The sequence below is a fragment of the Palaemon carinicauda genome, chromosome 6, assembly GCF_036898095.1.
Source record: "Palaemon carinicauda isolate YSFRI2023 chromosome 6, ASM3689809v2, whole genome shotgun sequence".
In the NCBI taxonomy this organism is placed as follows: Eukaryota; Metazoa; Arthropoda; class Malacostraca; order Decapoda; family Palaemonidae; genus Palaemon; species Palaemon carinicauda.
Window position 1 is genome coordinate 12,663,444 of NC_090730.1, and position 22,715 is coordinate 12,686,158.

At 35.5% G+C, this 22,715-nt stretch overlaps 1 protein-coding gene and 1 pseudogene across 1 annotated transcript in view; one reads left to right on the top strand and one right to left on the bottom strand.

Annotated features, from left to right (window-relative positions):
• Positions 1 to 2,765: 2,765 nt before the first annotated feature.
• The window catches only part of LOC137642869 (uncharacterized), a 443,369-nt pseudogene continuing 423,419 nt past the window's right edge, over positions 2,766 to 22,715 (top strand).
• The window catches only part of LOC137641959 (serine-rich adhesin for platelets-like), a 37,994-nt gene continuing 31,502 nt past the window's right edge, over positions 16,224 to 22,715 (bottom strand). Inside the window, exons 2-3 of the mRNA XM_068374528.1 lie at positions 20,331 to 20,482; positions 16,224 to 19,937 (exon numbers count right to left, since the gene is read on the bottom strand). Coding sequence (XP_068230629.1) covers positions 16,406 to 19,937; positions 20,331 to 20,482 — 3,684 coding nt within the window. The 3' untranslated portion in view covers positions 16,224 to 16,405. The remainder of the gene's footprint in view (positions 19,938 to 20,330; positions 20,483 to 22,715) is intronic.

A 22,715-nucleotide genomic window follows, 5' to 3' on the forward strand; every position in this document is an offset into this window, starting at 1 on the left:
TTGAATTAAGAGGATATATACTTCACTCTTTAGAAAACTAAAAATAGGTTTAGCCAAATTTTATTTGTATGGAATTATTATTATTATTATTATTATTATTATTATTATTATTATTATTATTATTATTATCATTATTATTATTATTATCATCATTAGTAGTAGTACTAGTAGTAGTAGTATTAGTAGTATTTGCTAAGCTACAACCCTAGTTGGAAAAGCAGGATGTTATAAGCCCAGGGACTCCAACAGGGAAAATGGCCCAGTGAGGAAAGGAAACAAGGAAAAATAAAATATTTAATGAACAGTAATAACACTGAAATAAATATTTCTTAGATAAACTATAAAAACTTTAACAAAACCAGACGAAGAGAAATAAGATACAATAGTGTGCCCGAGTGTACCCTCAAGCATGAGATCTCTACCCCAAGACATTGGAAGACCATAATACACAGATTATGGCACTACCCAATACTAGAGAACAATGGTTTGATTTTGGAGTGTCCTTCTCCTAGAAGAGCTGCTTACCATAGCTAAAGAGTCTCTTCTATCCTTACCAAGCGAAATTTGTAAAACTCTTTGCAAATAAAATAGTTTTGTTATGTAATAATTGAAAGTGAATTACCAGGAGTTGAAAACGAGCTGCATTGTTTCCGTATGGACTTCAAAAAAACAAATAACTTTATCATTGATGATTTTGAGTTCTACCTTGAGAGATTGATGGTACAGCATAGAAGTAACAAATAACAGAATAATGGCGATTAACACTAAAACATTCATCTGCAAATGTGTGAAGAAGTATCAGTTCGAGACTGACTTCTCCAGACCGAGAAAGAAAAACTAATTATTATTATTATTATTATTATTATTATTATTATTATTATTATTATAATCCTAATTATTAATTATTATTATTATTATTATTATTATTATTATTATTATTATTATTATTATTATTATTATTTATTTTTACTTTTATTTTTACTTTTATCATTATTATTATTATTATTATTATTATTATTAATTGCTACAACCCTAGTTGGAAAAGCAGGTTGCTATAAGCCCAATGGCTCCAACAGGGAAAAATAGCCCAGTGAGGAAAGGATACCAGGAAATAAATAAACTTCAAGAGAAGTAATGAACAATTAAAATTAAGTAAATTAAGAACAACAACAACATTAGAATAGATCTTTCTTATATAAACTATAATAATAGACTAATGTCAGCCTGTTCAACATAAAAACATTTACGGTACTGCAAGTTTGAAATTTTCAAGTTCCACCGATTCAACTACCTGATTAGGAAGATCATTCCACAACTTGCTCACAACTGCAATAAATCTAGAATACTGTAGAGTGTTGTGCCTCATGATGGGAAAGGCATGACTATTAGAATTAAGCTTGTATTACGAACAGGATGGTACTGTCCAGGAAGATCTGAATGCAAAGGATGGTCAGAATTATGAAAAATCTCATGCAACATGCCTAATGAACTAGGCTAATTGAACGACAGTGCTAGAGAGTAATATTCAGATCAGGATTAAAAAAACCTAATACACCTTAAGTTCCTGTCCAACAAAATAGGATGAAATTCTAGAATACTGTGTCGTATTGAGCCGTATAATGGAGAAGGTATGACCATTTAAAAGAACTATGACAAAGACAAACTACTTGAGCTGCAAAACTGAGAAACCAATGCGAAATGAGTCTAAGTAGAAGTACTAAGCGAACGCAAATGTGAACACAAGTTGCGAGGAAGAGTTCGTGAAACGTACTGCAGGTAAAGTAGATGTTGACCCCTCTGGAGCATAAAAGTTACCGATGACATTCCGGTAGTTAACTTTGCTGGTTAATGGATTATCTTAAATGAAAAAGAAAGTAATAATCTCTCTCTCTCTCTCTCTCTCTCTCTCTCTCTCTCTCTCTCTCTCTCTCTCTCTCTCTCTCTCTCTCTCACACACACATTATATTCCTCCTCCTTTCTCTCAACACTACGTACAGTATGTATTCTCTCTTCACATGAGCCATATGCAGTCTGTTTTCATCCCATACCCACATCATCTCTCTCTCTCTCTCTCTCTCTCTCTCTCTCTCTCTCTCTCTCTCTCTCTCTCTCTCTCTCTCTCTCTCAATTTATGACTAACCCATATAAAAGAAACTGATCTGGGTATTTTCCAGCCAAAGTTATAGTTGCCATTTCGCTCTTTTATCATACCCTGATTACATTTAAATCAGTTTAAAAAAGGAGTCAAGTAATGGCCTAATAATCCCATGTAACTTACAAGTTACATTATAGTTTCAGTGATATATGGAAGTTTTCATAACACGTTGATTATCGTAGGAACATAAGAGACGGTATCATTATTCGACAAAGATTAGATCACCCATTCGTTGCCCTTTTTTATTTTTTATTTATTTTTTCATGATATTTTCGATATGTACACAAGATTTTTCAAATAGGAAAAAAAAATAAAACATCTACGGACTCCATGACTTTTGAGACTACAAGGACTCTTATTGGTCATAAACGTTGATCCTAAGCCTAGGCCTAGGCGGTTACAGGTAGTATCAAACAAAATTCTTAACAACTCAAATGACTTCTTTAAAAAATGTGGATAGCGTAAAAATATTTATTGAAGATAGGCTATATACAAAAAAAATCTTAAATTTTAGAGTTGTGATTAGCAGACGACGAAGGTAAGTGTGGTCACTGCTGATTTTTAAGTGTTAGCATTTCAGCGTTTGTTTACCAGTAAGGCTAAAGACCGCGGACGCTAAGTTCGAATTCGTTCGCTCACCGCTTTCTGGCCTCGTACACATGTTTTTAAGATGTTTAGTGACGCAGGATTAACCCAGATATACGATTAAACCATGCAGGAGATATTAATGTGACTGAATGGAGTGCGGGATTATATGAATAAGTCAAACAAGGAGGAATACGGTTATCACTGGGCAGTCAATACTAAACGCGGTCTCCGAGCATTACAAGGCAATATATCTGATATTTAGTTTAAATTACTGTGTCAGCTGGTTGCTCTCTTCGAGACGATAGTGGCTACGTTCTACTCATGGTAAATACTCAAGCAGCCTCCAACAACAGGTAATATCAATTCGTCTATTTTGGTGTGCATTCAACATGATGGGAATAAGAACATTGCGATTAGCCTAAGCCTAGGTTAGGGTGTGTCCTCCGAATTTGGGATTTTGACAACACCTCAATTTTACTAGACGTTATAACTCTATTTCCCTTTAAGCAGATTTGCCTGAGATTTGAATTTTTATGATAGCATTGGAGTGATATCAATGGTAAGGTCAGTGAAGTAGTAGGGCATAAGCTTGACCCTAGACCTAGGCCTAGAGTATCTAACCTTGACTTAGCTCAGAAGAAACTGGGCCTCTCTCTGTAGCTGACAAAAATTTTGTTAACTTCAACTATGTTAGTGTATCTATACCTCAGCCAGGTTATCCACCTTGGTAAAGTTTACTTTAGTTACTGAACACGTGGGAATCATTCATTACATTTAATGAAGTCTCATTCAATATTAACTCTAAAGATGAACCCATGCCTCCTTCCCCCCATAAAAAAAGTAAAACTAGAAAACTAGAACCCTTTCCATCAGATAAATGATAATCCCTTTTGATCCGTTTCTCGCAAGTGGTTTCTACGCAAAATGGCAATTTTTCGCGAGGAATGCGCTCCTTTGTAAGACTCCCAACCATAGCAAAAGAAACCCGCCACCAGATTTCTAAGTATGCTAATTGGAAAAGCTGTCAGCTTTAGAGGTCGGTTTCAAAGAGATCTCGCCATCTCTCGCTCCCTTCAGAGAGAGAGAGAGAGAGAGAGAGAGAGAGAGAGAGAGAGAGAGAGAGAGAGAGATGTAATCGGCTGCATATGGAGTGTGACAGTGAAAGAAAATCCTGCTCTGGTGGCCATTAAAATGACTGACGTCTGGCGGTTCTGTCTGTCTTTGTCATTCATACTAACATTCTCTCTCTCTCTCTCTCTCCTCTCTCTCTCTCTCTCTCTCTCTCTCTCTCTCTCTCTCTCTCTCTCTCTCTCTCTCTCTTAAGAGATAATAACCAAGGAAAAAAAAATAGTGATTCCAGCTGACTGGTTACAAGATGCCATTGTTCTTAATTCAAGAATGAAACTTACCCATATCTACGGTCATATTGAAATTGCTAAGAAAAAGGAAATATTTACATCTCTCCCTAACATTTTCAAATTCAAGTTTCTTCTCTCGATGGGAAAACGTTGTGTTTAATATAAATTAATAGGCGAATTTTTACTTTTAATTAAAAAGGTTACTTATACCTCTTGATCTTTTTAAGGCCATTGATAACTGAAATAAATTATAGTGAACGGAAAATCAAATGACCCCCCCCCCCTAAGAAAAAAAACCGCAGGAACAGAACAATAACATAACATCAAAAGTATATTTCCAACTTCAAACATTATTCGCAATAAGCTATCATTGGCTATGTAGGAACAATAGTGTGGATTGGCGTTAGACCAAGCCCGAAAATGTAGGCTGAGTCTGCAATCCTTTACAGTACGTAAAAGGTTGATGATAACTGGTTTTCCAAATAAAAATCAAAGTCGTCGGGACCGGGATTCGAACCCCGGTTACTGAAGCCCAATACAAACCAGGCTTCTAACCCTGATACAAACTACTCTTATAACCACTAGGACACTGTCACTAACAAAATTGCGTGAGATATTATATTACAATCCAACTACAGATACCATAGCCTACTTAATGCTAGCCGAGATATCTTGAGTGGATAAATGCTTATAAATAATGTTTATTCATTGTGAAAATACAAGCTTGAAATAAAGGCCTTCAGTCGTGTGTTTCGGACAAAAGAAACTTAATTTATCACACCATAGTTTCAGTTTATGGCTTTACAGTCTGGTTAAAAACGTGGCTACCATTACCTGTGAACAGGAAATAACCAAAGGATCCTATCAAAAGCATTTTCTTATTTTAAAAAATCGACATTACTGTTCATATAGTGTAAACATTAGTGTAAGATAGCATACAAGATGAACGATCAAAGAAAACTACTCACAGCATTTCTATTTTAGAAAACGAACCTTTCGCAGCTTAGAAGGGAGAACTCATATAAACGTTATTTTGTTTTGCCTTTTGTACGTTAAGGGTTTAGATTTGATTTCATATAAATTAAACAAATGTACGCAGAAAATTTTATGAATTTTTTTATAGAGTAATTGACACGGAGAAATACATGCTGGTTGGTTAACGTTAATCACCGCAAACACTATTTTTTTTCTCCAATTCATTAAAATAGTTTTGTGATTTAATGTTATAAATATAAATGAATGATTAAAACAAAACCGTGGAATTGGGATAGACCTCAATAAAATAGACGCTTCAGTTAAATCTTTAACGAGACGCAGATTACAGGCTGAGGAAATAGTAATTATTTACCCAGTAATTTCTTTGCTTAATTTTCTTTTCATCGCATTATCTTTTCAGCCATTTGATCTCGTATAATTAATGCCACATATTCGCTAATTACAAAGATAACAGATGCCTACAAAGCTATAAAATAAGAAAAATAATGTTTTTCAAGGATGGCAACATTTAATGATTACCCCAGTTAAGTTGAATTTAGCAATGCATGAGAAATAACAGAATCTTTGGATGCCATGAATAGCCTATCCTGCCGTGAATGTTTATTCTGTATATGTAACTTCTAGTATTAAATTTTTCACAATGATACCAAATTCCATGATGGGAATGGGATGTTGTCCCTACGTTTGTATAATACAAGAAAACCTTTGAAGGACCAACCGGGACAAGGATTTATTATGAGAAGGACTTCCCACTCCAACTCCGGTCTTCTACCGTTTCCGTAATGTTGCACTGCAACTTCATCAATGCAGACAGTTTCACTTTCGAACTCCTGGCCTTGCTACGGGATACAGAAGGGCAAGAGCCCCGTGCCCCTGGGATTACTATGTTGCAATTCAATCTACAATCAACAAACAAGGAAACAAATGCAAATTATGTGAACTTTAAAAATGACCATCTACGCATAGAAAACGGGAAAGACGAAGCTATGAAGGTCAAAAATTGAGGAGACGAACGGGTACCTCGTAGCGTAATGGCAGCGCGTTCGGTTCACCACCGAAAAGTTCCGGGTTCGAATCCTGGGCGAGGAGAAACAATTGGGCACGTTTCTTACTCCCTTAGCCCCTGTTCACCTAGCAGTCAAATAGGAACCTGGTATCAGTCAGGGGTGGTAACCTGCTTCCAGGGATGGAGTCAGCACTAGCTACGGCGGACCTACTAAGGTGCGTTACACATGTGAGTTCAAGTCTCATTACGGTTCACTGCCCTACGTCTACACTGCCTACTACGCAGAGGGTGCAAACCACGGCAAAGACCTCGCCATGCGAGGCACATCGGTGATCAGTCCCTAGTGTCGGGGGGGACGTCACCTCACTGTCCAGTTTCACAGTTCACATTGACTTCGCTACAAGTCGTTCGACCACCTGGGTACCCCGTCAGCGTGCGATTCCATTTTATTCCTTATTTGTACATCAACAAATATAACTTTCAAATGTTCATTCACCAATTTTCCAATATATTTCAATTGCTGTCCATTTTTTCAGCTATATCTCTCTCTCTCTCTCTCTCTCTCTCTCTCTCTCTCTCTCTCTCTCTCTCTCTCTCTCTCTCTCTCATGTGGGGATGTAATCAAAGCGGTGTCATACTCATTTTTTAAATAAATGTTCTTGAATCTTATAAATATCTTCATTTTTTTTCCCGTCTGTCATAAATCCTTCTATAACTATTGACAAGAAAAAAATACGATTAAATCTTGTATAAAAAGAAAAAAAAATTGAGAAAGGTTTAATGAGGTAGAATCATTTGAATATTTGGGAATTATGATCTCTAATACAGAGTCTTTAGAATTGGAGTTTAATGAAAGATTGAAAAAAGTAAATCAGACAGTTGCTAGATTAAACAACATTTGGAGAACAAATCGCCTAAAATTACACTTAAAAATCAGGCTATATGTCAGTTTAGTGAGATCGGTGTTACTGTATGGACACGAGTCGTGGTATGACAATGAAACAATATCCAACAGATTTTGTAGATTTGAGAACAAAGCCCTCAGAAGGATATTGGGAGGATTAGAAATGAAACTATTAGAGAGATTAATCGAGTGTCATATGTGGATGAGATCATGATGAGGGGTATATGGAGATGGTTTGGGAATGTTCTTCGCACTTCCCAAGAAAGAATAGTTCACTAGAAGAGTTGGAAAACCCAGACCTACATAGCTGAGGACAATGAAGCGTGAAGTAGGAGATGACGAATGGAGAAGTATTGATTTAAAAGCTCAAGATAGAGATGGCTGGCGAACTCTAACTGAGGCCCTTTGCGTCAATAGACGTAGGAGGAGATGATGGTGATGATAAAGGCAAACTCTCGTCCAAAGTTCAGGTAATCTCCACATACAAATAAATCGCTTTTGGTTTTACTATCTTTTTTTTTTTTTTTTGTGTGTTCAATTCTCATATATCCATATGTATGTGTATAGGCGACCCAAAGACGTGGGCCAAGAATTCATCGCCAGTTATAAATGTATGAATATAGGTTATAGACAGGAGTTAGATCTTTGAAGGATTCAAATCCTTGAAGGATTCTATGAAGCATTTATTTACAAGTTCCTGATACATTCGGTTTTCCAATTGGTTTCCTTCATCCTTATGAGATGTAGGTCAAGTTGAAAGAATTTTTCTTCTGTGTCGACTTGTTTCATTCAAAGTGCAAAAGAAAACAGGATCAGCTGACAATGAATAACCCCGATGATTTAATCTCTTACTTGCCTTGAATTACCCCCTTATTCTTCGCTCCTTGTTCCTATAATCCTTTCTCATTTAAAAGGCGTTTGCTCCATTCTAATGGACCGAAAATTTACTATTTTCATATTTAAACTGTCACTCAAATCGCAAATTAGAAAATGATCTGTAAACATTTAAATGTTTAATGACCGCTTACGAATGGCAGAGGCAAGGGACACTTACACTGCCTTAGTAAGCAGGACAATGCCCTGGAGACTGACCATCTATACATATGATCGACGCCCAAGCCCCCTCTCCACCTAAGCTAGGACCAGGTAGGGTCAGGCAATGGCTGCTGATGACTCACTAAGTGGACCAAGATAACAGTGAATATCAATTGACTTGGATTACACCAAATTGAATGAAACAAGGATGTTAAAGGTATTGACCAGGTAAGTAGATCAAATCAGAAGTTTATTTAGCTTCGCGAGAAGGCAGAATCAATGGTGTGACTAAGTAACTTGGGAAGCCATAGAGAGCAAGGGGGTATGCCCGTTCGCTTGGTTTACATCTCTTGAATACGCAAATAAAATACGTGAATAAAATCACTTACTCTTATGTACACTATCTTCTATACATATATATACATATATATATATATATATATATTATATATTATATATTATATATATACATATATATATACATATATATATACATATATATATACATATATATATATACATATATATATACATATATATATATACATATATATATACATATATATATACATATATATATATATATATATATATACATATATATATACATATATATATACATATATATATATATATATATATATATATATATATATATATATATATATATATATATATATATATATATATATATATATATATACTGAAATTAGTCAAGACAATTGAGCTGATTCCCATGCTGTTGCACTAACCTAGCTAGTCTGTTGTGGATGCTAAACGATTAAGACATCTTTAAACAAAGGGCTATTTATAATATCAAAACTAACACGCGTGAATTTCATGCATTCAGCTATCAATGGTTCATGACTTCAAATTGGCTCGGACATAAAGACATAAAGGGAGGATTTTTTTTTTTTTTTTTAAATCAGCTATGCATAAGAGTCAACACAAAAAGAAAATAAACTTAAGCCACTTGTCCTTTGAAGGATATAAGAGATCATATTGACTACATATTTGTTATTAAAGTGGTTTTGTAACTAAGCTGATGACTATCATAGATTTGCCTTCAAATGCTAACTCACAAATAGTTTTTTAACTTTTGAGCAAGAGGCCGTCGTAGCAAAAATTGTAAAAAGCAAAATAAATTGATAAAGGATGAAATTTAAAAATAAAGATAATTGAAAAAAATAAATATTTTTCCACCCATATGCCGAGTTTCAGTCAAACTTTTTTTTTCTTGAAAACACAAAGTTTAACTGTTAAACTTTTTTGTTGTTGAAAACCCCAAGTTTAACCGTCAATGTTTTTGCTTGAAAACTATAGGTTAAGTCAAAATATTTTCTTGAAAACCCTAAGTTTAACAGTCAACTTTTTTCTAGAAAACCCTAAGTTTAACAGTCAACTCTTTTCTAGAAAACCCTAAGTTTAGCAGTCAAGCTTTTTTTTTTCTTGAAAAAAGGGGAGGGGGGTGGCGACCCCACACCCAGATCCGATAGTGAAAAGGTATTTTATTTTGAAAATATCATAACACCAAATAAGCAACACCGCATAAGGATTATCCAATAAATATATTTTTTAAATGAATTCACAAAGCTCAGTAATATTGTAAATCGAAAATCTTAGCTAAATCCATCATGCACTGTCATCAACTGATATTATCGTACATACCAATATTAAATGTTCATCACGTAAAACTGTTACCATCGTATATCTATGGTTACTATACGTGAACACAAAACCTTTTAGGAGGATCACATGCAAGTTTCTACCTCAAGGGAATAAGACAGTCGATTAATTCAAATGTGAATAGTATTAATATTAACAATCTTTAGAAATACCACATAGCATTTTATTTAGGTAACCGACGGAAAGATAAAATATTGACGACAAGCTTCATCTTTAAAAAATTGAAGCAGTAAACAACGAGCGTTTGCAAGGAACACATAAAGAGAAATGTCTTACTTTCAAAGCACTCGTGACTCGTCTCAAAATTCCCATTTTCAATATAATGTCCGTCACATCCTAACAAGTAGAACACGAAACGACCACCTGGCCACATAACTCGACACAAATTTATCCTACAGAAGAAATTTAAACACAGAATTGTTCCTTGTATTCTATAAAATGTCTCTGTCAACCTATTATTCCTAATTCTGAATATCATCCTCTTATTATAACGCACATAAACTAAAGTTACAAAAGTTTACGAAACCTTGTCAACACCGTTTTCTAAAGCCAGGCGGTTTTCACGCAGGCCTTTCGAGTATCGACAATTGCTGTCCGATCAAAATCAATTATTGGAACACTCACCAACAGCCAGGAGAGGCGATGGCTGTCCATCCTACTATAATCATCATCAAATGAACCAGCACTACCACGATATTCGTAATCGCCATCAGCAATGTTTACTTACGATATCAAGCAGCCATCACCTAACACGCGGTAGATTTTTCGCCCATTAAATAAAAAACGCTTTTAAAGGTCTATTTACATCCTTGTTTCATTTATCGTTGCTCCTGTCATCGCTAAACATTGGAGCAATTACACAGTGAATATTCAGCTTCTACACCAACCACAATACGCGAATATGACGTAGATACACTTACGTTTCCACTTGCTAACTCTAAAAGACGACTGACAAATTGTCTTTGTCAACAACTGATCTCAAAAAGTAACTAGATGGCGTATCTTCTTCTTCTCTTCGTTTTTCTACTGGTTGCAAATTCATAAATTACCCCGCATACATTTTCATGCATTTCTATATTGTGTATTTGTGTGTTTGTATCTTATATGCCTTTGCCAGTTATGTATTTTATATCCATCTTATATATTATATAGATGAGTGTCTATACATCAAAGTATTTACTTGTGCATGTGTGTGCATGGATAACTGAAAAATGAAACCAAAGCTGGAATTGCAGTTTTGGAGGATACTGAAAGAGTAGCATGTCCCTCACCCCAATTTCCAATCACCCCTAATCTGCAACCTCCCCCTCGCCCTTCCCAAGCGCGGATCCAGCAAGTTCAAAAAGGGGGGCGGTTAGGAAAACATAACCAAAGCAGCTATTTTAGAGGTATTTTTTCATGTAGGCCTACTTGAAACCATTTTCTCCTTATAATGTCATTTATAAAGTGAATAGGCATTATACAATAACAGCATCCAGATAAAATATATAAAGCATTTCAGCAGTGATCTCAACAATTACTTATAGTATATGGCTATACATTCCCGGAAAACTTCATCAGCTGACGAGTACCTCTTAGTTATAACTGTAGTTACCAGAGCGCTTCATCCTTCTCTTCAGCTATCAACCTACAGCAATTCTCAACTCTTTGAATTGTAGTTTATTTCACCACTTCTTCCAACTTGATTCGTATCAGAAACACAATATCTTTATTTCCTGTTTATATATAATGATTTTTTGCCAAGAGAGAGAGAGAGAGAGAGAGAGAGAGAGAGAGAGAGAGAGAGAGAGAGAGAGAGAGAGAGAGATCTAATTACAGATTTAAAATTTACTTTGTTTCTTTTCGATTTGTGATAAATAGCCTGGACTTGGATGTGAAAACAGATGGCATATTTACCACCGATTATGATACCAGATTGGATGCATCTATTTCCAACGCCTTCGCTACTGCTGCTTATCGTTTTGGGCACAGTTTAGTTGCTATATTTCTTTTTCTTTTGAATTTGAAAAGTATATTTTTTTGCCTATGTAACCAATGGAAAGCTATAATGTAAACCGATCATATTGTATGAAAGGTAGAGAAATCATTTCACTTCCTTGTTAGTAACTTACATTTTAAGTTAGTGAAACGAAAAATGTTGTGGTTGATTGATTAGTGAGGAAAGTACGATAACTGCCATATTCTGAAAGCAGAAGTAGTACAGTTTTCAGTATTCAAGACGTTTGGCAGTTTTCAGTATTCAAGACGTTTGGCAGTTTCCAGTATTCAAGACGTTTGACAGTTTTCAGTATTCAAGACGTTTGGCAGTTTCCAGTATTCAAGACGTTTGGCAGTTTTCAGTATTCAAGACGTTTGGCAGTTTTCAGTATTCAAGACGTTCAACAGTTTTCGTTATTCAAGACTTTTACCACTTGAGTTCAACTGAGTAGTTTTATGTGTAACTTAACTGGAAAAGTAACGTGTAGATTTTAATACGTATTTGGCAATTGCTTACTTGTTTGTAGTTAGCTTTTTGCTCATAATTTTAACAAAATGCCCTAAACCTTCTCCGTCTGTGTTGAGTTTTCTTCGTTAAATCTTTCAGGATATAATTCTTAAAATGAATATATATGGAGTTCCAAGTACTGAAGAGTTGTCAACGCTCTTCTTCTACCCGTTTTCCTCGTATGATCAAGACACCGTTGGTATCTTGACCATAGGCGCAACTTCCCAACCGTCTGCAAACGTGGATACTTTCTTTTCAAATGAGGTTTGAGCTAATTGCTTCATTTTATGAGATTGACTTATATATATATATATATATATATATATATATATATATATATATATATATATATATATATATATATATATATATATATATATATATATCTCATTAGGAAAACTCGGGAAGTTATTTTGGAGACTGTCTATACGATAGATCCATAGACGCAAATTATTGCTTATCTTAAAGTAGTATTCTAAGGGCTGGATTTATTTTATTTATTTATTATTTTTTTTTTGTCCTATGCTGCAGAGGAACCCTACTCTCCACAGGACCTTTCGTAATTCGTTTTGTAGTAATATTTATCGTATCTGTTCATAATACATTCAGCTTATACAACACAACAGACAATATGAATGATTTAAAATATCTCTTCATTACACAGATTTCAGGCAACCTTTTCAAAGGATCACTGCCCTTCGGTTTGCACCTGGTTGCTCTAAACTTGCAGTGAGGTTGACCATGGCATCAGAGACTAATCACAGTGGAGGATACAATGTTGTCTGGATCCAATTAACACTTTTTCAGACCTTTCCTTTGTGATGAAAGATGATGCCACTAAAAATTTTCGAAGCTTTTGTAGGTATGAACAGAACTAAATTTAATACAGTTTAGCTTAATTGGCTGATTCCAGAAGATGGTTAGGGATTAGTTTACTTACAAATGAGACATCGTCCACGCTATTCTTGTTGATTTTTTTTTTTTTTTTTTTTTGTAATAGAAGAATTGAGAAAAAGGCACATCTTTTCCCTTTTTATACCATTCAGCACTTGTATCTGCTTGCAATTATTTGACTTTTCATGTTGCAAAAATAAGATAGCTACGATGTAATTTTGTGCGAGTAATGTACAATTTCAAGTATGCCAGAATGGAGTCGAACACAAATTTTAAAAAATTGGATGACTGACATAGCCAAATACAGCTATAGGGTTTCTCCTAATTTTCCCCTTGTGTCTAGTCTTCATTCTGTGACCTACAAAAGGGAAATAAATATACAGTCAGATTAACAGCCACCCGTTGAGATACTACCGCTAGAGAGGTATTGGGTCCTATAGACAGTACTACATTGGACCCGTCTCTCTGGTTACGGCTCATTTCTCCTTTGCTTACACATACACAGAACAGTCTGGCCTATTCTTTACACATTCTTCTCTTTCCTTGTACACTTGACAACACTGAGAATATCAAACAATTCTTCTTCACTGAGGAGGTTAACTACTACACTGTAATTGTTTAGTGGCTTTCCTCTTGGTATGGGTTGAAGAGACTCTTTAGCTATGGTAAGCAGCTCTTCTAGGAGAAGGACACTCCAAAATTAAACCATTATTCTCTTGTCTTGGGTAATGCCCTAGCCTCTATACCATGGGCTTCCACTGTCTTTGGTTAGAGTTCTCTTCCTATTGTTATTCTGAAGTTTTCATAGTTTATATATTCAAAATCTATTTTAAAGCTATTGTTCTTAAACTTCTCTTGTAGATTATTTCCTTTCCTCTCTGGGCTATTTTCCCTGTTTGAGCCCTTGAGCTTATAGTATCCTACTTTTCCAACTGGGCTTGTAGCTCAGAAATAAAAATAACCATTTATTGGCATTACCTATCACTTACTGGCATAGACAAAGTATGTAAGCAACATTGATTCAAACTTTAAGTAGCTTGAGAAGAATATTTTCTTATTTTCTATATCTTTTAGATATTTAAATGTTTATCAATTACAGACTATCCCTTCAGTAATCATACTTTTATTTTCTTTTAGAAGTGAAAATGCACATATGATTTTTTTTATAATTTTTATTATCACTATTATTTCTATCATACTCATTATATTTACCATTTAGAATATTTTGTGAGGTAAGGTTGAGAATTTTGAGTTCACATTTATTGAACTTCAAGTCAGATATCCAAAAAGAATACATAGTAGATACCAATGTATAGGCTATGTATATAGATTTGAATTTCCTTTGTATGTTTGTTTTGTTATAAAAAATGAATTAAACACCGCATACAGAAGTGGTCTTATCAGCGTAAAAAATCACATTCAGAACTTCTTTTTGCCAGGGCGGAAAGCAATTGAGAATAGGCTTCTTGTCTTCATCATAGTTTCCTTTATAAACTGGAATCATTGGACTGTTAAGAAATCAAAACAGCATCAGGAAAACTGATTGTAGAATAGGCCTACTTGTAAAATGTTCAGTCTTTAACACTCAATTTCTTAACCTAACCAAACCTAACCTAACGTCTCCTTAACAATCTATTGAATTGATAAATAAGTTGTAAATTAATTTCCTGACGTCGAGTTAATGTTACAGGTGTAGGCCTACTGTAAACCAACCTGGTGATGAGGGTTAAAACCTTTTTTGAGAAAGTCCAATAAGACTATGCTGTACTGACATGATAGGCTCAGTCACCTAACATTCTCAAAAAGTTTGACTTTCCAAAATGGATGAATTTGAGATCTATGACGTAGTATTGGGGTCTTGTAATGTCATTCTCTCTCTCTCTCTCTCTCTCTCTCTCTCTCTCTCTCTCTCTCTCTCTCTCTCTCTCTCTCTCTCTCTCTCCACTATGCATTTTCTCTTCACATAAGTTTCTTTTGTCATCACCTCATCCCAATATATTTACATTTTCTTCTTCTCACTTTCTCTCCTCATCTCTATATATTTTCTTTGTTTTCTCTCTCTCAAGCCCGAACATACAGGAGTCAGTTCGATTAGATGCTTTTATGTTGAAATTGTATTCCTATTCAGCGAAAGCATAAACTCCCGGAACAACAGCTCTTAGCTGGGTATCATCATCATCTCCACCTACGCCTGTTGGCGCAAAGGGCCTCGGTTAGATTTCGCCAGTCGTCTCTATCTTGGGTTTTTAATAAAATACTTCATTCATCATCTCCTACTTCGCGCTTCATAGTCCTCAGCCATGTAGGCCTGGTTCTTCCAACTCTTCTTATGCCTTGTGGCTCCCAGCTGAACGTTTGGTAAACTAATATCTCTTGGGGAGTGGGGAGAGCATGTCCAAACCATCTCCATCTACACCTCATCATGATCTCATCCACATATGGCACACGAGTAATGTCTCTTTTAGTTTCATTTCTAATCCTATCCTGTCATTTAAGGTACAATATCCTTCTGATGTTAGTTATTCCAAATCAAATCTGCTCTATTACCGAGTCAATACCTGATTACCATCAAGTAGCAGACCAGCAAATTTCAACAATTACAATTTCATCAATTACTTTTATTACATAGATAAATGGAATTTGAGAAACAAACGAAATATCAGTATGATATTTATTAGATGCTCGTCTTACATGATACAACTCTAAGGCTGTGCAAAAATATAATATAATACATTATAATAGAATCCGTACAACACTTTTGACAGATATCTTAAGTCTACAGTTATTTACAGAGGCCATAGTCATGTCTCTTCTCAAAGGGCAGTTGGACAGTAGAATCTCTATGTTTCAACAAAAGCTATTCCTGATCAAAGTAAACACATAAATAATCATGCTAATGACTTCGAGAATATATTTTACACCTGATGAATTTTAATAAAATTTATTTTGGACTTCATCTCCAATGATAATAAAAATAATAATAATAATAATAATAATAATAATAATAATAATAATAATAATAATAATAATAATATCTTTAGATTTAAATATTATTTTAGACTTTAAAAACTTCCAATAATTGCGATCAATAAATCAACTTTAATGAATCTCCCTTTGATGAAAATTATTGCCAAACCCAATTATAATACAGTAATGTTGATCATTGAATAACATAGCAATATCATCCTAGTTAAATACAATATAGAACTCCAAAATATATCCAGACATAACGTGCCATCACACATATACAGTGAGTAATCTTGATTATAAATTAAAGCAATATGTTAATGGTTTCCGGTCACCACATCTCCTGCCCCGACCCCATCCTCCTGCTGGCTGCTCTTCTTTCATGTCTACGTTTCAAACGGTAGCTGGGTAACCTTTGGGACGATGCCCGGCCTCGTCGTAATACCGGTTGTGGGGAGGGAATAAGCGGAGGTCCGCTGTGCAGCACGGGTTCGATGTTGTCAATACTCGAGGCTTCTCTTGTGCGATGATTCTTCCCCGTCGGGTTTACGGAATGGGCCGTTGCGGAATGTCTGGGGGCGTTCTTTTGGATGAAAACGTGATGAGGACCTGATGATATTGTGTGCGTTGGCGTTTGGATTGGGATGAAAGGTCTGTCTCTAGGCTGGGGCTGGCCATGAGACCCATCTCGACCGCGAGAAGAATCACCCTGGTTTTCCCGGGGGAACTCGGGTGGTGGAGGTGGTCGGTCATGGGTCAGGTCATGAAATAGATCATTGGTAGCAGAAAAATTGGCTGCATTCCTTGGGTGTAGAGGGAATTCCCTTCCATGTCTTGTGTGAGCTCCTTGCCTATGATGGAAATGTTGCAAGCCCGCACCAGGCGCTTGCGAATGAGAGAAACCCCTATTATGATAGGGCAATGGTGTGGTTACATGTGGTCGATGATGATGATGATGGAAGAAGGGAGGTAAGACAGTTGTCACATGGATTGGCGGTAGATTCTCAATAATTGGAGGAAGTGCAGGCAGTGTGCTTATTTGAACATTTTGAATGTCCGGTACTTTGTCATTTGGTAGCTGATAGGGTGTTGGGTAAGGTGATGCCCTCGGCGGTGAAACCGCAACTGGTATAATTGGTGTTGGAGTTGTTGGAAACGTTGGGGGAGGCGGAGGATTTTGTGGCACAGGGGTAATCACAGGTACTGGCTGAGTTTGTGGAGGTGGATTTGTGACCACATTTTCTGGTTGGCTTGTTGGAGGAGTAGTTACTTTAAGTTTAGCACTAGTTTCAACATTCGTTGTTGCAACATTCGTTGTTTCAACATTTGCTGTTGCAACATTCGTTGTTCCAACATTCGTTGTTCCAACATTCGTTGTTTCAACATCCGTTCTTGTTATTGTTTGTTCCTGAGATTTTGCTGTGTTAGAAGCACTACTACTATTGCTGTCAATAGCTTTCCCATCCTTGCTAACTGTTAAACTTGAGTTAAATGCAGGCTCTTCTGATTTAACATCACTCTCATCTAATGGAGCCTCATTATTGTTAAGTCGAGGACGATTAAGGAAAGGTTTTGAAGATTCAGATTTTCCTAATCCTGTAAGGTCAGGTCTGATCAAACGGGGCTGCTGAGACCCTTCAATTCCAAAGAGGGCTGGTGCTGCAGTGGTAGTGACATAGACTGTAGAATTAATAAAGACAGGGGATCGGTGGGGGGAGAGCGAGGCTATTGAAAAAGGACGGATTGCCCAATTAGCCTGCGGGGATATCAGGCCAAAATCGTTCCCACCACTTTCACCACCATCATAGTCAACATTGAAATCAGTATTTGGTCTTGATATTTGGTTTTGACGCTGTGAAGATACAGGTCGCCTTTGATTTAGTAATCCTGGCCTTCCCGTTGATAGATCTGGTGAAGGTATGATACGGATAGCATCTGGGCCTCTTATCACTGTAGGTTCAGTAGTTGTTTCCTGATCTTTTTGGCGAGCATTTAGATCGAGGTCATTTTCTTCTGATGAAGATGACAAAGCTTCTTCTGCTTCCTTATCTTGGTCTTTCTCAGAATCAGAGCCTATGTCCTTTCCACGATCTTCTGTGCTATTTGATATCTCAGAGCTCTTTTCAAGGCTCTTCATATCATTGTTATCTGAGTTAGGTGTAAGAGTCTCTGTTTCTTTCACTTCTATATCAGAACTCAAGGTTTTATCTTTGTTTTCTGTTTTCATAAGGTTCTCTGTATCTTTTTCTAACTTTTTCCCTGACTTAGATAAAGGGTTGTCTGTTTCCTCTGAAAACTCTGAACTCTCATTAGTAAATGAGTCTGTCACTTGCTCTTTATTTGTCTCAGCCTCAAAATCCAGTGATTTCTTTTTTAGCAAGTCAATAATTGGTTGGTCTCTTGGGTTCGTTCCTACTATTCTTTTAAGGTGCTGCACTTTGTTGATAGTTTCTACATCACCTGACGCCAGCATTCTGTCTAAAATCATAGTTTTAGTTAATCTGTCAATGTTTGGAGACTGAACTACCCTCTCAATGTTAAGGAGGCTTATGAAAGTTTCCGCGTTATCTGACTCCAGTAGTTTTTGTAATGCCATGAGATTCATTAGTCTTTCCTTATCAAGTCTGTCATTACGAAAGGGAGTAGGAGTAGTTGGTTCCCTGAAATTAGTAAAATCTTCAATCCCAATAACACCTCCATTGATTATGCCTCCATTAATAATGCTATCATCCAGGATCCCTCCATCAATTATCTCGCCATTTATAATGTTACCTCTATTAAATGTTTTAGGAATATCTCCTATGTCATCATTAATGATACCCCCATCAATTATTCCACCGTTAATCAAATTTTTGTTCCTGTTTAACTGTTCAGAGATAAATTCTTTAGCATTTATAATACCACCATCAATAACTTCTCCATGGATGATATGGCTGTCATCATTAGACTGTATAACTCTTTCAGGAAGGGTGAAGACTGCAATATTCTTAGCTCGGGATGGTGCGCTCCTGGAGAGAAGGGATTCCAAGGCCTCAATCACAGCACTTGTGTCAAGTTCTCGAATATCTGCTACTTCAACGTCATCAATGTTTGTACCGCTACCTCTCAAAATCTGATCCAGATAATCTCGAATTTGTTGTTGTTGATCTTGGGAAATGAACCTACTCTGAGGAAGGGGCGTCTCCAGACTCAAAGGCAATCCTCTGTCGGCAAAAACTGGATGTGTAGGGGAATTACGTGAAGATGATGAAAGGTCTTTCCCAAACTTCCTTATGGTTGAGAAATCAGTAAAGATTTCAGGGCGTGGAGTAGTGTTTAAAACAACAAATTTTGAATTTCCATTTCGAGCTGAGGGAGAAACTACAGAAGCACGGGCTAGGGGATGTCTTCTGCTTGTGTGAGAGTTTGTGCGTCTGAGTTCACTTCTGGCATCAAAAAGAGATGGGCGTGTGTTAACTGAACTAAAAGCTTTTCCAAAAGCAGATTGTTCCAAATTTCGACTTAATGCATGCTTAGTCTCAGGATGATCCACAAGTGCCGCAAATTTAGCAAGCTCTGACAGCGTTTGCGATGAAGCATCGGCCTCCTGAGATGTTTCGGCTGCTTCTGAGTCTGGTTCCTCATCAATGAAGTATGGTTCTGGGTCGTTTGGTAAGTCTGTACTACGCGTTGTGCGACGGAATCCAGCGGTTGTTATTTCCGGCTTACCAGTAGTTCCACTCGTTGCTGAAGAGCCACTAGAGGACTGCTCGCTCAAAATTCTGTCGATGTGATTCTTGACCTCAGCAGTGGAAGGTCCACTTTCGAGAATCTTTGTAAGTTCGTGACCGTAGCCTTCTATTTTGTGTGTCTCAGTTCGTATTCTGTAGGATGAAAATAACAATAAAAAGCTTAGATTCAATATAAAAGGAAAGTACAATTTTTAAAAATAGCTGGCTAATGTATTTGTATCATGTTGGTTATCAAGGATGCAAATGAAAAAGATTGGGATAATCTCTGCTAAAGGTGATTATGTTTGATTATTTCGCTATTAGAATTCATAGATAAATGTAAAGAACAATCTGAACTGATTTGAGGTATCATTAACATTCTTATCATCATTCTGAACTTAACATAAATTAAATAGACAAAATAAGAAGCCTATGGAAAAAAATATGAATATGGTTTAATATCCGTATGCTAAGCATGGGATTAAAACTCGATTTATAACCAAATGAATAGCAATAACAAGTATGTAATATCTTAGCACTACTTACCTATGTCCAAGTGAGTCAGTGACGTAAATGATGACGTGGAGGTCCCCGTTGGCGTCCACGAAACCGTACTGGCCCTTGACCTTCCCGTCGACGCCACTCTCCTCATGCCTGAAGAACCTCGCCCCTCTGCGGGCGCCAAGGGAATCATTAACCTGAGGGAAAGGAAAAAGAGAGTTGAATTAGATTACAATGTTGATTCTTACTGAAATTGATAACTTATTACAAAAACTTGCTTGTTTGATTGGTTACATTATTCAGTGCTTCTGTTGTTGACAGAGAAAAAACCATCTAATTTTCTTTATTGTTCCAAACAAAATTATTTGAAATGTATGCATATACAGTATATATATATATATATATATATATATATATATATATATATATATATATATATATATATGTACATATATATATATATATATATATATATATATATATATATACATACATACATACATACACATACTGTATATATACTGCATATATAATACACACATATATATAGTCATGCATACGCGCACTTACATATATATTATACATATGTAAGTGTGTATGTATTTATATACATTAAACTCTTCAGAACGTGTAAGTGTAAAGCATTCCAACTCCTTACTAGCTTTCATTCCTATTTAATTATCATATATGTATATATATATATATTATATATATATATATATATATATATATATATATATATATATATATATATATATACATATACATGTATATATATATATATATGTATACTGTATATATATACATATATATATATATATATATATATATATATATATATATATATATATATATATATATATATATCACATAAAACAAGGCAATTACAGTAATCCCTGAGGTGTCTTAACTTAACATCAGATTAAACAACACATTTTATTTTCTATGAAAATCAGGGAAATACTGCATAGCATATTTAATAAATTGAAAAACAGGAAATTCCGCTAAATACTATGATCGGAAGCTTCCATCCTCTCACACAGGGAAAACTTAACTGGCTTTATCTGGGTAATGACGTCATAAAGCGGAAATAACACCTGTTGAAAATATGCAATTTGAGACGCAATACTTGGTGATTATGGAACTTTTACGATTACAGCCGGTAATTCACGCACGTGTGCTAGCGAGCAAGGTGAAGCAGGTCACAGATGTTGAAACGTTCTTTTCATAACACCGAGAAATTCATGTTTCTTTCCCGTTTGTTTCCACCTAATTAGGTTGTTAGGCAGTTTTCCCATAGCTAATCATATATTAGAGTTTGAACATCCACTTTCCATTTTATGGCTGTAATTTGAGAAAGCATTTATAGAGCGTATATGAATTAAGAAAATCTTGATTACAAGAATTACTCATATCAAGCGTTGGTGGACATTTTCATTGCGATGCAGGTTAAGAAAAATCAATCCATCAAACAATCGAGACCTGATGTTAAATTAGAATATCTTTAATAATGACAGATTAAAGTTATATCACAATAATAAACCGATTCTTCCTTTAGACTGTGATGTTCTGATTAAATAAACCAAATCCCAAGGATTATTATTATTAGTATTATTATTATTATTATTAGTAGTAGTAGTAGTAGTAGTAGTAGCTGAGCTACGACCTTAGTTGGAAAAGCAAGATGCTATAAGCCCAAGAACTGCAACAGGGAAAAATAGCCCAGTGAGGAATGGAAATCAAAATAAATTATATGAGAAGTAATGAACAATTAAAATAAGATATTTTAAAAACAGTAAAAACATTAAAACAGATATTTCATATATAAACTATAAAAGCTTTTGTCAGCATGTTCCACATAAAACCATTCGCTGCAAGCTTGAACTTTAATGAAGTGGTGTTATAACAGGTTTGAAAGTCTTTCATGACAACATGCAATAACCAAGGAAATGGTTTGTATATTTCAGTGTTATAACTTCATCAAGGTTATCGACTGTATGACAGAAACAGTTATTGCGTGGTACATTGATTGCATACACTTAAAAAATTGCGTTAAAAACGGTAAAGAATCTGGAATAAATGTTGCCTGGCATTTACTGTTTTTAAACCGGATAATTGACGTAAAGGAGTGGTATTACGGTCACCAACCCGTAAAAGATAATAACAAAGTAGGGTAAAAACTACGGTCGCCTGTATTTTACTGAAATATAGCTGAGAACAGTATACCTTTACGGAGAATTTCGGATTAGAATAACGGTTTTTTTTTAACAGTGTAGGATTGGTGTTGCTATTATAGCTGTACTAACGGTGCCAAAGTTAAAAAAGTCTGAAAGTTTATTTGAAAATAAGTCTTCACTGTTTCATATTTCTTACTTTGAAATGTAATTATTATTTTCTCTCGACAACATTGCTAGTTCTGCTTTCATATTA